At 41.6% G+C, this 16,433-nt stretch overlaps 1 protein-coding gene across 10 annotated transcripts in view; it reads right to left on the reverse strand.

The window, feature by feature from the left end:
* Positions 1–172: 172 nt before the first annotated feature.
* Positions 173–16,433, reverse strand: part of WDR83 (WD repeat domain 83) — a 24,318-nt gene continuing 8,057 nt past the window's right edge. For 4 of the 10 annotated variants that reach the window (XR_006101916.1, XR_006101908.1, XR_006101910.1 and 1 more), the window contains 5 exons: positions 13,521–13,588; positions 12,869–12,977; positions 9,691–9,805; positions 8,331–8,569; positions 173–4,587 (listed from right to left, as the gene is read on the reverse strand). Coding sequence is in view for 1 of the 10 variants with exons in the window: in XM_042449318.1 (XP_042305252.1) it covers positions 8,417–8,569; positions 9,691–9,805; positions 12,869–12,977; positions 13,521–13,588 (445 nt within the window). In the remaining 9 variants the exon portion in view is untranslated. Of the gene's footprint in view, positions 4,588–7,506; positions 8,570–9,690; positions 9,806–12,868; positions 12,978–13,520; positions 13,589–16,433 lie in introns of those variants that run through there. The other 6 variants (XR_006101912.1, XR_006101914.1, XR_006101911.1 and 3 more) reach the window with 6 other exon arrangements.

A 16,433-nucleotide genomic window follows, 5' to 3' on the forward strand; every position in this document is an offset into this window, starting at 1 on the left:
TGGTGCTTCTTTAATTTCTTGTGGCAAACAAGTGCATGTGTGTTTTAAGCACAGGCTCACATGGGCTTACATCAGGGGAAAAATGTAATTTACCAGCCAAGCAGGACACTATGAATGACTCTGAATATATATTAGTAGCTATAGGTTGCAATCCTACATGGCTTATATAATTGTACAAAGGAACGAACACCACAGTGTCTTTTTTATTTGCCTGTTTTAGGTTGTTGCCTTTTTTAGCTCAAGAGTACAAGGAAGTTTATTTGCAAAAGCATATAATATGCTAAAACCCTCACCATTCATTAGATACCCCCCCCAAAGTGGAATCTCTCCACCCCATGTTTAGAAGAACCAGGTTTATATGTGTCAGCAACTGAAATCCCTAAGATGGATAGTGTTCACCATTCATATTACAGACACCAGTAGTGAGCATTGCAGAATTTGCTAAAAGGTCCAGGTTTCAAAATAGAAATATTTTGGGAAATTATATATTTGGTTAATAGCAAATGGGATGAAATATGAAGCTGCTCTTGCCTTTCTTTGATTCCTGGGTAGCTAATAACTATAAAACAGAACCATGACAATAAAATACACACAAGCATAACAAAAGAGCAGAAAATTATTTTAGAAATAGGTTTTCACTACTCTGTATGACCTTCACCTTAATGTATTGTATATGTTAGTTACATGGAAGGACAGGGAAATTATCACAGACTGTTCCATGAATGCATGGTGTTTAATGTGCACATAGGACAGAAAATGTTTTTTTCTTCTTGGATTGGTTGAGGGTAGAATGCCAGTCAGAAATGGATCATATTTGGCATATTCCCAACAATACTGCAGCAAGTCACCAGCTGCTTTGAAGACCTGCATGGAAAGAAAAATCGGAGGGTTTAGCTATTTCTTCGGATGGAGAAATAGAACTGTTCTAGACTTGGTTACAAAGTTGGATCTTCCCTGTTTTGGAAAGGTGATTTTGGAATCCTCAGGTATCCTTAATTTCATTATGATATTTGGTCAATTAACAGAAAAAAAAAACAGTAGTCTGGCGTATGGGCTAAGAGTAAACTACAGTCCAAGAACTGTGGTTTAAATCTCATTTCTCTCTTGACTTCACTTGGTCTGTTCAAACAAGCCCTTCTTTAGTCACCCAGCTGGAATACAGAGATACCAGCATCTGCCTTATGGTATTGTACGGATTTGTCTTGAAGAATAATTTGTGCTCAAGGCATGTAAATAAATAAATAATGTTCACCCTGTTCCAGAGAAAATCAGTCATTCCAAAGTCCTTTTCAACCTAAGAGGGGTTGAGTTAGTTGCAACTAACTACACATATAGTCATGATTTTTAAGCATGAAAAAGGTCCTAATTGTATCCAGATTATGTTTGGAGTACTTTATAAGTAATACTTGGGCCTAAATCAGGGGCTATCCCTAGTTAGAGGTGACCCATTGAATCAATGGATAAGCGTTGACTTGCTATAGTTGGGACTAAATTGAATTTAGTCCTTAACAGCCTTACACTTGCTCCTTTATACTACAAATTTATAGAGTAGCCTCCTGTTTCTTTCCTGGGCATCACTCTAATTTACTCAATCACCTTGAAATGGAGGATAGTAGCTATATTTTCTAACAAACCCAACAAGCTGCTGGTTTGGGCAGCAGCAACAAGCTATATACAACACTTCTAATCTTGATTAAATTCCAAATCCCTGGCCAATTAGCAATACACAGTGTATGCAGGATAATTTATACTGTTCACTAATTTGGAGCTTTTCTGGAAGAAGCTATGAATTTTCTCAAATCCTCAATCTGTGTGAGACTTATTAATCAATTCTACATTTACCTTCATTCTTTCCAAGTGAACTTCAGCTTGCAGCCGTTCGGTTGTCTGGTGTCCCTGACTGATAGTGCAACTCTGCCTTTGCAGACATCCAAGCCAGATTCTCCAATAGGGCAGAAACACTGGATTAGCAGGAAACAATAGAACTACCCCTCCCTCCCCCAAAGAAGTTGGATTGCCAGATGAAAGATAACTACTTCTGACTGGGAGGGAACAATTTTGCACTGATGCACATAAAAGCACAGGTAATATTGTTTGCTGCTCTTTTTCAGATGCTCAGGTTGAATATTGTTACTCAACCAAGCTTTGTATCATGATGTGTATGTACAACAGACTATCATTAAGTGTGATAACTGGTATTAGAATTACAACACTGTGGAGTCTTTCCTAGTACAAGCCTGAGAAATACAGAGAACATAAAATAGCACTCCACCTCAAATCAATAGCATATTACCCAAAACTGGTGAGGTTATTTTGGTACATGAAGCAGAAATCCCACAAGTACCTATTTCTAAGAGTTAATGTAATACAACTTGTCTTCTTCCGTAACATCCAAAATAACTTAAAATTACAGCCCCATTCTGCCTAGTGCCATGGCACTCCCCACTTTGATTTAGCCAGTAAAACCAATAGATTCCCCAAAATTAAAATAAGCTCCACAAACCTCTATTTCTTCTCTCCACTTTTACCCAACAACATACTTTGTTTTCACCACCACGGGTTGAGCCAGAGTTCAATTACCATATTTAAAAAAAAAAGAGAGAGATTAAAATACACATCGTCCAAGAACTCAACTATGGTGCCTTCTTAACTCCCTTATCAAATCCACCTTATTTTACTTTCTAATATTCAGTTACTGTTTCAAGACAGAGTTTTCTGGTTCTTCAGCCAGCACCTTTACTAGATATCTGTATCTTGGTGAAATTCTGGGGACTGCAGTGAGGGGTATAGTCTAGGGGGGCTGCCTTAATTTAATTTTAATCTGAAGTGCACTAAATAATCAGTGTTTTTCAGATTTGGAGAACAGGCACAGATCTAGTTACTGTCCAAGCTGGGGAAAGACAGTCACACTCACCTGGACAGCCCCTGGTCTTCTGTAATTAACCTTCTGTCTCCTTGACATCTGAAACTGAAAGTGATGTTCCTCTATCTAAGATGCTGACCCCTTTTTTCTGATCCTCATTTGCTGCCCCCAGCAGTGGTTGTTGCACTCAGCTGTTCTTTGCTTGTCACTTCCTTTATAGACAGCACCCTTCGATCCCTTTGAACACTGCTGCTGTTTATGCACCAAAATGTCACTCAGCATGTAAGCCAAGATGAAGTAATAGATCAGCTAGTAATTCTGAGGCTGATCACTTTCTTGGCACAGACAATCTGATGCTGGATGCTGACACTGGCCTTACCTGAGTGTCCTCAGTACCATATGCCAACTGACTGTACCTTGCTTCTTACCTAGTGCGAAAGAACAAAAGCCACGTGCACTGTTTTCAGCTCATGTTTCCCTGCTTAAACTGACCAGCATAGTGCATCTTAACCTTTTCCTGGATCATAGTCCTCTTTGGGAATCTGATAAAAGCTATGGATCCACCTAGAACACAGTTTTGCATAAACTTAATTTCATTGCATTGGAAATTGATTTCCTTCACACAGATGGAATAAAGATAAGTATTTACTAGATACTGACTCCTCTCTTTTTCTCATGCAAAAATTAATACAGTAAATCCAAATTGTGCAAATATAAGAAAAAATAAAGTTTAAGGAAAAGGCTGCAGCTGTTTGGGCAGAATAAGAAGCTGAAATTGTGAAGTGGTTTTTGACACCGAACACATTTCAGCCTTTTGTTTTAATGGCTATAAGTGCTGAAAACCCTGACTCACAAAGATAGATAATAGCAAACAGAATTTGAGCTCCTGTGGATGCTCTAGAGGAGTGGTGGTAAGATCCTCCACAGTTGCATCAGGACTACAAATGGGAGTGTGGAAAGGAAGATGCCTGCCACTCTATCTGTGCTGTGGAGAGACTTCTTTAAAATTAATGTAATGCTGATTCTAGGCTCCTAGCTCTCTATTCCCTTGCATATTTCTCACTGCAATCAGACAGACCTTGACAGAGCAACAGGCAGTTGGTTTTCCAAACCTGTAAAGCTGGTTCAAACAACGTGGCAAAACAGGTGCTCCTTTCCAGGATATGATGTAATGAACTGAGCTGCCCAGTTTGGTGACCTATGACTGAGTTCCAGCCCTGTTTCTTCACTCAAGACTATTATCTTTGTGTACACAAGGCCAACATAGAACAATGATCAGTGTTAAAGTAGAATGGGCTCAAATCATCAACAAATCTGAAGGACAGGAAAGCAAGGAGAGAGAAGTGGAAATACAGTATTTTGTACAGTGCAGTGTTTCAATTATAGTTTGCCACAAGATGAGGTAATGGTTGCTGACTCGGCTTTAAGATGGGATTAGACAAGAGGCCAGAACTATTGATGGTTATTACTCATGATGCATAAACATGTCCCCAGTGTCTCTCAATACCAGGCACAGGCAGGGTGCTAATTGATTCCTTGTCCTGCCTGTGGCCTTTCCATGGGCATCTGATTGGCCACTGTGGGAACAAAAGCGCTGCACAGGCCTGTGGTTCAATCCAGCAATGCTCTTCTGGTTATAACTTGATGGAGAAGGAAGAGGGAATGCTGACTGGTGGACTTGGACACACAGGCTAACAGTGTAGGATCCACAAAGCAAATAAATACTGCAAAGGTGAAGAGAGGTGCATTAAAAATTGTAGCATGATACAGTATTCTCCTCAGGTACCTCCAAAGATACATAAAGGAAATTTGTATACAGCACCAAGTCTGCGGTTCCCAAATGTTCTAATCAACCATATCTTGTGCCTGAGTCTGATCCCACTGATTTCTCCATCTTCCAGAGAAACTGTTTTGACTTTTCCTTTACACAAGAATCTCATGGTTCAGACTTATGGGTGGCAGTATCTTGAAAGATTTGTACCAAAGCCAATCTTTTCAGAGTAAGCTGAGCTGACTGGACTGGCACAGCTTGCAACATTGCAGAGGCTGGTGTGCATGAAAAACCCTTGGGTGTTAAGCTTTAGTTAGCAAGTTGGCTTAGTAAGGGGCATGGACTGTCTGTGTGAAAAGGTGTGGCAGATGTATGATTAAGAGTCAGTCAGGCTTAGGAATAAATGAGTGGAATTTGCTTAGATGGGAGACCACCAATGACAGGAAGGTATTGGCAAAACCATCTCTGAGTATTCCTTGCCTAAGAAAACCTTATGAAATTCATACATTTAAGGGTCTGAGGGGCTGTCCCAAAGGAGAAGCCTCTAGCTACCGCTTTGACAGCCAGATCAGGGCTGCAGCACCCTGAGGGCAGAGCCAGGGTGTACGTCGTGTAGACACTATGACTCGACTCTGCTCACAGGCCAGCCCAAACTGCCGGTCTGCAAAGGGTCTGAGTTAGCTAGAGAGGGATGTGTGTGTGATGTTTTACATGTAATATACTGTATAGCTATTTTGCCTTGCTAATGTTTAACTTTTGTAAATAAAGATTTTTGTTTTTCTTTTTATCCACCTCTGACTTCCAGAAATGTTGAGAGTTTAGATTCAGACAAGGTGTCTATGGTAGCAGCATGAATATAGAGGGGTGGTGTCCACCGAAGACAAAAGTTGTATAAATCCTCCTAGGTTCCTTAAGGCCTTTAGACAGTGCCCATAGTTAGTATCACAAGAGGAAGTCCTAACATTGGGGCAGCAACAAGGATCATGGAAAGCTCTCATGCTTAGTAATTGAAGAAATCTTCATATTTGGTAAGTTAAAGGGTGGAAACCCATATTTGGCCACAGTGGTGTGATTTCCTGAAACAAACCCTCACAGCTGGTGGCATTGGTGGGATTTGCCTGACTGGAAAACTCCACACTTGGTGGAATAAGGTTTGGAAAATCCTAGTCTAACTCAAATCCAAATGTGAGGATTTTCCACTTAGCCAGTCATTCCCTTGCCACCAACTGTGGGATGAATATATTCCACCCCTTGTCCCACCAACCACATGGGATCTAATGTCCCAACTGCATGACAGCCCTGTTTAAATATTTGAAGGGGTGTCATTGAGGATGCTGTTCCAGAGGATAGGATGTGGAGCAATGGTTTCAAACTACAGGAAAAGCGATTCCACCTAAACATTAGGAGGAACATCCTGACAATGAAAGCTGTTTGACAGTAGAACACACTCCCTTGGAATGTGGTGGAGTCTCCTTCTTTGGAGGCCTTTAAATAGAGCCTGGATGGACATCTGTTGGGCGTACTTTGATTCTGTGGTCCTGCATGGCAGGGGATTGGATGGTCCAACTCTATGATTCTAATAGTTTTACTGTTCCCTATACATTTTTCCAAACTTCTTTGCCACCTTTTGAGATTTGAAAAATGGGGTCTCATAGGAAGTATCTGAAACAGAAATAAGAATTTAAGGGAAATATGTGTTTCAGCAATACTTATTATTCCCAGCATAAAGCTTTCAGTTTTATCCAGTCTCAATTTCTTTTTGTATATTTAAAGACCAGATTATAATTATGATACAAAAGCGGGGACATACCTTTATTTAACAATACCCTCAAATATCTAAAACTTGAGAATCTCAAAGGCATATCTGTCAGTTTTGTAAGTTGTTTTTTACTTTGTTTAAATATCTTCCAAATTTATACAAAAGAATTTTCACTCCTGGGTTGCTGTTTTTTTATTTTGTTAGATGAAGCACAATATCATCCTTTAATATTTAATTGTTGAGTTATTCATTTTGCATTTATTCCTTTAATGTTTTGTCAGTCCTAATTGCCCCTGCTGCTAACAGTAAATGAATAACAGTGAGAATGGCAGTCTTATCTTGCTCATCATGATAAATTACAATGTCATTATTCTAGACAATTTACGCTTTTTATGGCTTGAGAATCTGCACAAATGTTCTGTATATATAAAATATTCTCCCCTACCCAATCTGTGCAGCAATTTCCAAATATAAGGCCATTGCAAATCATCAAATGCCTTGAGTGCATCAAGTTAAAGTAAGAGTAAAGGCTGCTTATTTCCTGTGCTGGTATGTTTAATGTCTTCTATTTGCATCAAATAGATGTCTATTTGGCATGTAGCTATCTGATCAGGATGAATGTGATAATTATTAAAAGTATTCAATTGTACTGATATAGATCTAAAAAAATATTTTGGTTTTGGTAAAGTTATAGGTCAATATGCCAAAACATGAGTAAGAGTACTGTTATTTTTTGGGATTGCTGTAATTTGTGCTGTTTCCCAAGACATAGGAATATAACCCTCATTTAAGCTATCATTAAGCAATCTTTTTAAAGGACCTTTTTAAATGAAACTTTATAAAATTGGCCAGGAAAGCCATCCAAATCCAGGAGCCTTGTTCCTTTTCAATTTTTTAATGGTTAATTCTAATTTATCTGTATGAAAACTTGTTTCAACTTTGTCATTCCAACAGCTACCCAGCTTTGCATATGTTGAAAGCTCCTTAATTCCCAATTCCAGTGTGCTTTCACTCTCTGATTCATATAAATCATGGAATATAACTTCTGGGAAAGAATACGTTTAATTCATGTGAAGACACTGCATATAAATCTTTGAATCCACAAACAGTGAATTTAGGCCAGACAGTAACTTAATCTGTTCATACCATTCTCCACCAATTATTATGGCATAGTTTGCATTCTACATTGCTTTCCTACATAAAACCTTTTTTATCTCTTGGAGTGTAGAACTATACCAGCTTCCTAGAGCACTGTAGCATTATAAAAATGCAATTCCAAAGAAACTGTGTATCTTGTCCTGGTCACTGTCTACTTAAGCCTGTAACCATTATAAAGGAAAACCTGAACTTGTTGACAGGCAAAACAAGCCAACCTCTTTTAGCTGTTGGGCAAGGCTGAAGACATACAGATGATGAAGGTAGACAAGCAGATCTGATCCATTTTTCACACACCTGTGAAAATTATTCTTTTCTTGGTTCTTCATGTGCAAGAAGCAGCTTAGCATTAAGAGAACAGAAACTAAGCTTCTACCACATTTCCATTTTATGTATCTTTTAAAGAAATGTTTTGGGAACATTTGCACAAGCTTAAAAGCAGTGCTTGTATTCACTTGGACAAATAAGAACAGCAAAATGAGTTATTCAGGCTTGCTTTGAAACCATGATACTAACGTCTTTCTAGCACTGCCAAAGCCCATCATAAGATTTTTGTTTTGTTTTGTTTTACTTAAACTATTTATAAGACATTACACTGAAATGGAAAATGCCTTTTCAAAGAGTCAGGAACTCTGAGTGTTCTGCTACCTCAGAGATGATCCAGATGGCAACATTGTCTTCTATACAGAGCAGAGTCAGGTTGGTCCTGCTCAAGTCACAGAGTCAAAATTCTGCTTATTTTTTTTTCCAGTTCCGCATTCCTTCCTGAAGGCAGTACATACCATCTGTGTGCTTCTGAAGAGAGGCATGCCAGAGATTTCCTTCTCTCTCCAGCTGAGGTCATCTGCTCAGAACAGGACAATAATATTCAAGCAGGTATTCTTTCCTCAGCAACGTAAGAGTCTTCCCTCCAAAGCTGGACCAGACCCTCGGCAGCAGTGAGAAGGCAAGTCTCCGTAGGATGGAAGGACAGAGACTGAACTGCACTTTTGCTCACTGGCAAAGCCAGGGCAAGGGATCCCTGTGAGGAAAGAAGCCAAACTATAAAGAAAAGAACACAAGACCTATACAGAGATAACACGTACCCTTATCTGCACTGCAAGTGCCACTACTTGAGTACCAGAAGAGGACTATGTGACTAATAGCCATTCCCAGGCTCTGTTGTCTTTCTGGCTGCACTCAGTGAGCTTCTGATCAATTAGTCCTTCAGCAAGTAGCCTTGAGTTAGTAGTGTAATCTGCAGAGGTCTTTAATAGGATAGTTGCTGGGTTCCTCCACCCTTTACTCACATATTTTTAAATTGTGTTTTATTTCTATTTCTTTTTTTGCTTTTATGCATTTGTACTATTTTATCGTAAGCTGCCCTAAGGTCCTTTCACAGAAAAGGCCAGGACATGAAACAAATAAGAAGTGGCCCTACCTCCCATTATCCTTGTAATAATAACGTCTCTTTACTCAGCAGGGGCTTAGTGACATTTGAAGGATTTTTGTACTGAGCCCAAAGGAATCTGTGATCCCTTCAAGGTCAGTTCCTAACAGTGATAAGGTGTCCCAGTGATCAGAAAACGGACAAGAACAAATCCATAGCTTGACATCCACGCTCTAGACTCTACAGGATAAACAGTGTAGAATATGATCACCTGGGGCAAAATGGAACTGGAAGAAGTGTCCATGAGAAAGCAACTGTTACTTTCCCGTGCACAGATGAAAGTTTACCCCACTGCGTCATGCCAAATAATAATCAGTGACAATGTTTCACCCATAAACTTCAAAATTATAAAGTGCTCTGTAAACCACTATATAGGTCACTACAGCTCAGTTTTGAACTAGCTTAGTCCTGACTTAACTCTTACTGCTCCCCTGGTTATGATATTAGCTGTTCCATTCAGGCAACCAGGCCAAACCAAAATAAGTCAAAAAAATCATAGTGGTTATTGCCACTTTCATTGTATCACTGAGCAAACTGATGTTTTCTGTTAAAGTCACATTCAGTCTAGAAAGATGCTTGCATTGTCCTCTGAGGATCAATACCATTCTGCCCAACCAAGGAAAATTCCAACTTGATGCACTACAGCCAAACACAATTCCTGTAGCTCTGCACCTTTTGTCCCAAAAGAAAACACATCAGGTAATTCTGCTTACCTCAACCAGGTCCCAGAAATACACCTTCCCATCCTCAGAACAGCTGCCAACATGTGTATCTCTCTCACTCAGGCAACAGTCCATCTTGTATGTTATATTTTTGTGACCACTATATCTATGGGGAAAATGGAGGAGAATTAGGAGAAAACCTGTTCAACTCAGCCAGGCATTCTCCTTTGTTGCCAAGTTAAGACAGATAGACAGAAGGCAACAAATGGTTGTAGTCAGTTTTACACTAGAACACCCAGGGCACATTTACCAAATGTATACATATAAAGATCATTCTTCTTTGTGGTCTCTGCAAAGCACACAAATGGGTTATTCTGCACCTGCGCAGCATTTCCGGATCCTACTGGAATCGCTAGGGAAGACTTTTTGGCAGTAGCTCTGCCCACCCTCTATACAGGCAGGATGTCTTCCCGCCCTTTCTTAGTTCATTTTGTCCGCCACGTGAGCAGCTTAGGAACCTTGCTTAGAACCGCTCCTTCCTTAGCTTTCACTTACATTTCCTGTGTTTGCTTTGACTTTGTTTGACTCTGACTACTCTTTGGATTGTGTTCTGGACTTGGTTTTGGACTGATTAATGGTAACACTCGGACTTCTTGACAATTCTCTCTCTTCATCCTTGGGCTTTGGTCCAAAGATGTCTGCCCACTCTTTTAAGAAGTGCTCTGAAAGTGGGACAAATATCCCGCACTCGACGAACACTCCTCTGCTTGGGCAAGGGCCACGTCCCTGCTTCCTGCCCTCACTCTAATCAGCAGAGTGATAGCAAAGCTGCACACAGACAGATCAGACATGATCCTGATCACCCCTTGGTGGCTGAGGCAGCCGTGGCTTGCCCTCCAGCTCCATCTCTCCAGCAACCAATTCTGGCCTCTACTGCTCCATCCCGACCTCCTGACCTTTCACGATGGTCGGGTTCGCCACCCCGATGTGAACACTCTCCGTCTAGTGGAGTGGAGGATTTGGCCCTGACCCAACTCTTGGTACCAGTCCAAGAAATCATCCTGGCTTCCCGAAAGCCCTCCACTCAGTGCTCTTACGCCCTTCAAGGGGCTAAATTTTTTACTTTCCTCTTCGGAGGTCAATGTCTCCGTTGTCTTGGACTTCCTCCAACACCTCTCAACATCTGGACTCTCCATTTCCTCCTTAAAATGCTACCTTGCGGCCATCTGTCCCGCTACCAATTCTCCTGCTGGCCATCATTCTTCACTGACCCATTTGTGAAGAAATTTTTCAAAGGCCTTGCCAACCTAAGACCACCAGCAGTGATCCTGGCTTGGGACCTCCAGCTCGTCTTAGCAGCACTTGCTACCTCACCCTTTGAACCTCTGGCTTCCTGTGACCTTAGACTCCTCACCTGGAAGACAGCCTTCTTGGTAGCCATCACCTCAGCATGCCGGGCCAGTGAACTCTGTGCCTCCGTATGGACTCTCCATACTTGAAATTTTTTAAAGACAAGGTTGTCTTCTGTCCAGACATTTCCTTTCTGCCAAAGGTCGTGTCCACCTTTCATCTCAATCAAGACATCATTCTCCCAATGCTAGCCCCGAACCCGACCACCAACACAAGTGTAGGCTCTACTTCTTTGATGTCAGGCAGGCCTTCTACCTCAACAGGAGGTTGTTCTCCCAGACTTTTTGTCTGCTATTCCAACTTCAAAAAGGGGCTTCCAGTCACACCTCAAGGTTTCTCCAAATGGGTGACTTCCACAATCCTCCTCTCCTATGAGATTTTTGGGAAGACTCTGCCTGCTCGAATTCGAGCCCATTCCACCAGCCTTCCTCTCCGGAGTTCCCTTGGAGGACATTTGCAAGGCTGCGGTATGGTCACAACCTTTGACCTTTATCAAGCACTACAGACCTGATACCAGACACCGAAGTGAAGCAGCCTTTGGTAGAGCTGTTCTCCTTTCCGGAATGCACTAAGGTTAGTTGACACCTGTCAAATAACTGACACTGTTATTCTAGTTTAATAATTTATTTATTGCCAGGACACTCCCTCCTCCACAGAGGACTAAGCTTGCCAGTCTAACCCATTTGTGTGCTGCACAGAGACCACGAAGGAGGACAGGTTGCTTACCTGTAACTGTAGTTCTTTGATTGGTCATCTGCGAATCCACACAAATCCTGCCCATCCTCCCCTCTGTCGTGTCCTTCTCCCTTCCTTGTTTGCTCTTACAGCGGACCTTTTGCAACTGAGAAAGGGCGGGAAGACCGCCTGCCTATATAGAGGGTGGGCAGAGCCACCGCCAAAATGTCTTCCCTAGCGATCCCAGTAAGATCCGGAAATACTGTGCAGGCGCAGAATAACCCATTTGTGTGGATTCTTAGATGACTACTCGAAGAACTACAGTTACAGGTAAGCAACCTGTCCATATTGTACAAGTCTCTTTTTTACTCTATGCTCTCATACATAGAGACATTCAGACACATACTCATTTGTAATAGTTGGATAGCACTTTAAGCAATGCAAAAACAGCCACCCCTTTCTAATTGCTATTGTTAGGTTTTCAAGGGTGTATGTGTACACACACACCTTCCAGTCACCTGTCATAGAATCATAGAGTTGGAAGAGACCACAAGAACCATCCAGTCCAACCCCCTGCCATGCAGGAACTCTCAATCAAAGTATCCCCAACAGATGGCCATCCAGCCTCCGTTTCAAGACCTCCAGGGAAGGAGACTCCACTACACTGCAAGGGAGTGTCTTCCACTGTCGAACAGCCCTTACTGTCAGGAAGTTCCTCCTAATGTTGAGGTGGAATCTCTTTTCCTGGAGCTTGCATCCATTGTTCCGGGTCTTATTCTCTGGAGCAGCAGAAAACAAGCTTGCTCCTCCTTCAATATGACATCCCTTCAAATATTTAAACAGGGCTATCATATCACCTCTTAACCTTCTCTTCTCCAGGCTAAACATCCCATGTTCCCTAAGTTGTTCCTCATAGAGCATGGTTTCCAGGCTCTTCACCATTTTAGTCGCCCTCCTTTGGACACGCTCCAGTTTCTCAACATCCTTTTTGAATTGTGTTGCCCAGAACTGGACACAGTATTCCAGGTGGCCCCATAAATTTCATAGGGTTTTCTTAGAACATTCAGATGTGGTTTTGCCAGTTCGTTCCTTTGAAATAGAATCTACAGCATCTGGTATAGGAATGAATAATTATACTGCTTACTCTCCTAGTAGCTCGCCTGTCTCCTTGTCCAGCAATCGTAGTGCAGAATCCAAAGTAGAAGCCAAAGTACACTGCCCATCTTTGCTAAAACACACACAGGTGATTGGGCCTGTAATAAAAGCATAGTCAGGCTCCGCTCCATTTTGGTGTCTTTTATTTAGGGCAGAGGGAGATCATGTGGCCCTCCAGACATTTTGGACTTCAATCAGCAGCTGCCCTGGCCAGCATAACCAATGGTGAGGAATGGTGGGAACTGTGACACCAGAATGGTGATTACTATCCCTGATGTCCAGAGAAGCAAGAAGCTGGGTAAAGCCTTTCAGATCCTGTTCCTGGTATTATGACATTTTCCTAACATTTAAAAATTCCAAAGGGGGAAAAGCAAAGGATAATGGTTTATGGGGATCAAGATAACCACTCACTGTAGTTTAGTGGTTTGTCTACACTGAGAAAAGGGGATGCTAAAGAAGATGTAAGATATGCCTTTGCAGAACATCATCAACTTGAACCTGAAGAACAACCACTGAAGAAAAGATTAAAAAACAGGCCAGCATCTCTTCCAAGGCAGGAGAGGCCAAAGAAATGTACCAGACCATTGAAATGATACTTTTAACAACTGTGGCTCTTGTTTCAGCAGATCTGCAATACTCACTTCCAATGTAATCTGAGTAAAGCTCCCCAGCACGGAGGTCATAGCGCCGAATACGCCCATCCACAGAACTGAAGAAGAAAAAAAGGCACAGGAAGTTAGGAATTACACTTTCTGTGTATATACATCCTATAATCTTGGAGTCATGAACTGTCTGTTTTAAAAATGCTAGTTCTGAGAAACAACCCATGTCTCCACCTCACCCCTAAAATCTGCAGGGGAGGGCTGCTTCTTCTACACACATGTTGCCATTGATTGGGAAAGAACAAGAACTAGCTGTGGACATGTGGAAGAGATTAAAGAGAAAGATCCTAGAAAGGTGAAGGAAGGACTACAGATTGGTAGCAAAAAGACTTCCTACTGCCTGACATAGGGAAGGCTCCATACAATCCTCCTCATTAGTAAATGTATGCTTGCATAGGCCACCAATGTGAGCCTAGAAAAAAGGACAGGAATGGGACCCTGCTCGTGAAATAGTATTGGGATTCCTTGTGTACATAAGAACATCTTGTTATCTGAAGCTAAAACTCTGGCTCTTCTTCCAAAAAAATGAGGAAAATATAAATATAAATATAAATATAAAATGTAAACCTGAATAGCTTCATGAGGATGCAATAACAAACAATCAGAAAATGAGTTTGCTGAGGAGAACATCAAACTTTCTGAGAAAGACAGGAGACATGAAATGCAAGTATTTTGCTCAGAGACGATACATTGACAGTGGTGATAATGCAAAGGTTTCATACACACGTTGTACTACACCAGCCACAGGATTCACCACCCATGAAATATTGGTCAGTTATATTTTTAACAGTTTAATGATTTCAGGGGAGGAGATGGGAACAGAAAAAGAAATGGAAGTATGTATGTCTAAACATTAACCATCATCTAATAAAATCATATACCGTATATACTCGTGTATAAGTTCACCTCATGTATAAGTTAAGGACAGTTTTTGGGGCCAAAATCATGGATTTTGATATGACTCGTGGATAAGTCGAGGGTCAAACACTGGGGCATGTTTCAAAAAATCTAAAGGGGGAAACAAAGCACATATCCCTCCCTACATCTTCCTTTCTAGACCTCTCCCAAGGGTCACAGTCTCAGCAGGGAAAAGGGGAAACAAACCTTGGCACATGCACACACACACACACACTTCCCTTTACCAAAAGCATTCCCAAGGTTTATGGCTTGCAAAGGGGGGGACAGACCTCTCTATCTCTTTCTTCTCTTCACCCAAGATTTCCAGGCCCATGGCTTGGAAAATGGGGTCCAAGCTTGTGCATGCTATCTCTCTCCCTTGACTCAGCAGCTGCTTGTCAGCTCTGGCTGGGGAGGTAGGCTGAGGGATAAGACTAAGACACATAGACACACAGACTCACGGGGAGAGAGAGGAAGACAGGAGAGTGCGCCGGGGACTCAAATGGGGAGCTGTTACAAGATCCCTGGCTACAGAGGAAGGTGGGCACTTCTTTCAGGAAATTGATAAACAGCATTAACTTATTGCCCTGTATATAGGTCTACCCATGATTTTGGAGTCCATTTCGGGACATAAATTTCTCGATTTATACTCGAGTATATAAGGTAATTATAAAATAGAGTGTGTGTACATAGTACATTATATTCTGATGCTTTTCTACTCTGACTGCAGATTTTTCTCCTACAATAGCACCTCAAAATCTGCAATATAAGTATATCGTAAAATACAACCTTCTTGAGTTTTGACCAGTTTTCCTAACCAATTTCATTTTTTCTGACTATTCAGAAAGAGGTAACTTTTGCATAGTAAAATTTCTCCCACTGGCCATCTGCTATAGATGAACAACTGTCCAAACAGGAACAAAGTTGTCTGGGGAAAAGCCAGGTTCAAATCATCCAAGACTCATTTATGTAACAGTGGACTAGTGTCACTTTCATCTTGATCTACTTTGCAGGGTTGTTGTGATAAAAAGATGGGACAGATTATGTATACAACTTCAGTTCTTTGGAAGGACACAGTTAAAAAAATAATTCTTGCTATCAAGTTCATTCATTACTTTTTTGTAATTAATGTGTACATCTAACCACTTCTGATTCTATGCTGCACTCATACTGTTAATTCTTTAAAAATACTACCATCTGACTAGTCAATTGACTAATTTGTTTTAATTAGTCAGTAGCTCAATTCTAAAATTGACACAATAATGCAGGTTTCTCATATCCCACAACTGTATCCTCTAAAAGTTTAGCAAGAACTGCTAAATCTTTTCAATGGCTAAATTACAGTGCACCCGTGTTATATGCGGGCGTGGTATACATGGCTTTGTGCATATGTGCAAAGCCACGCAGGAGCGCATGGGGCGCGAGGAGTGGCACGTCCCATTCAGATGAGTGGGGGGTGCGCCTGTGGTGCGCGTGCGCCACCGCGCTGCCGCATGCACGAGCCCCATTCACTTGAATGGGGCTTGAGCATGCGCAGTATTTGGTTGATGTGGGGGGTCCGGTACAGATTCCCCCCCGTAAGCCAAGGGCGCACTGTATTTAAAACAAATGAAAACAGATATCCCTATAAGCTACAGTCATCATACATGGTATTTCTTTGATTACAGCCAAAAGACTTCTTTGAGCTATTTCTTGTTACCAACTGAAGAACAATGGGATACAACACACAGGGAGAGAGTGAGAGTATTTAATAGATCCCAGGAGGTTCTGGTGTGGACTTTGCAGAACAGGTGAGTTTGCCATCAGTATCATCATCATGAACATCCCTTCATCCTCGATCTTTAGGGAGAGAGAAGCAGGCTAGCTCCACCAGGCCTGCCTGGAAGAAGACATGCCCTCCCTTCAGCCACCGTCTTGAGGGCGAGAGAGGCAGGCTAGCTCCACCAGGCCTGCCTGGAAGAAGACATGCCCTCCCTTCAGCCACCGTCTTGAGGG

The sequence above is a fragment of the Sceloporus undulatus genome, chromosome 2 (genome assembly GCF_019175285.1).
Source record: "Sceloporus undulatus isolate JIND9_A2432 ecotype Alabama chromosome 2, SceUnd_v1.1, whole genome shotgun sequence".
NCBI classification, from domain to species: Eukaryota; Metazoa; Chordata; class Lepidosauria; order Squamata; family Phrynosomatidae; genus Sceloporus; species Sceloporus undulatus.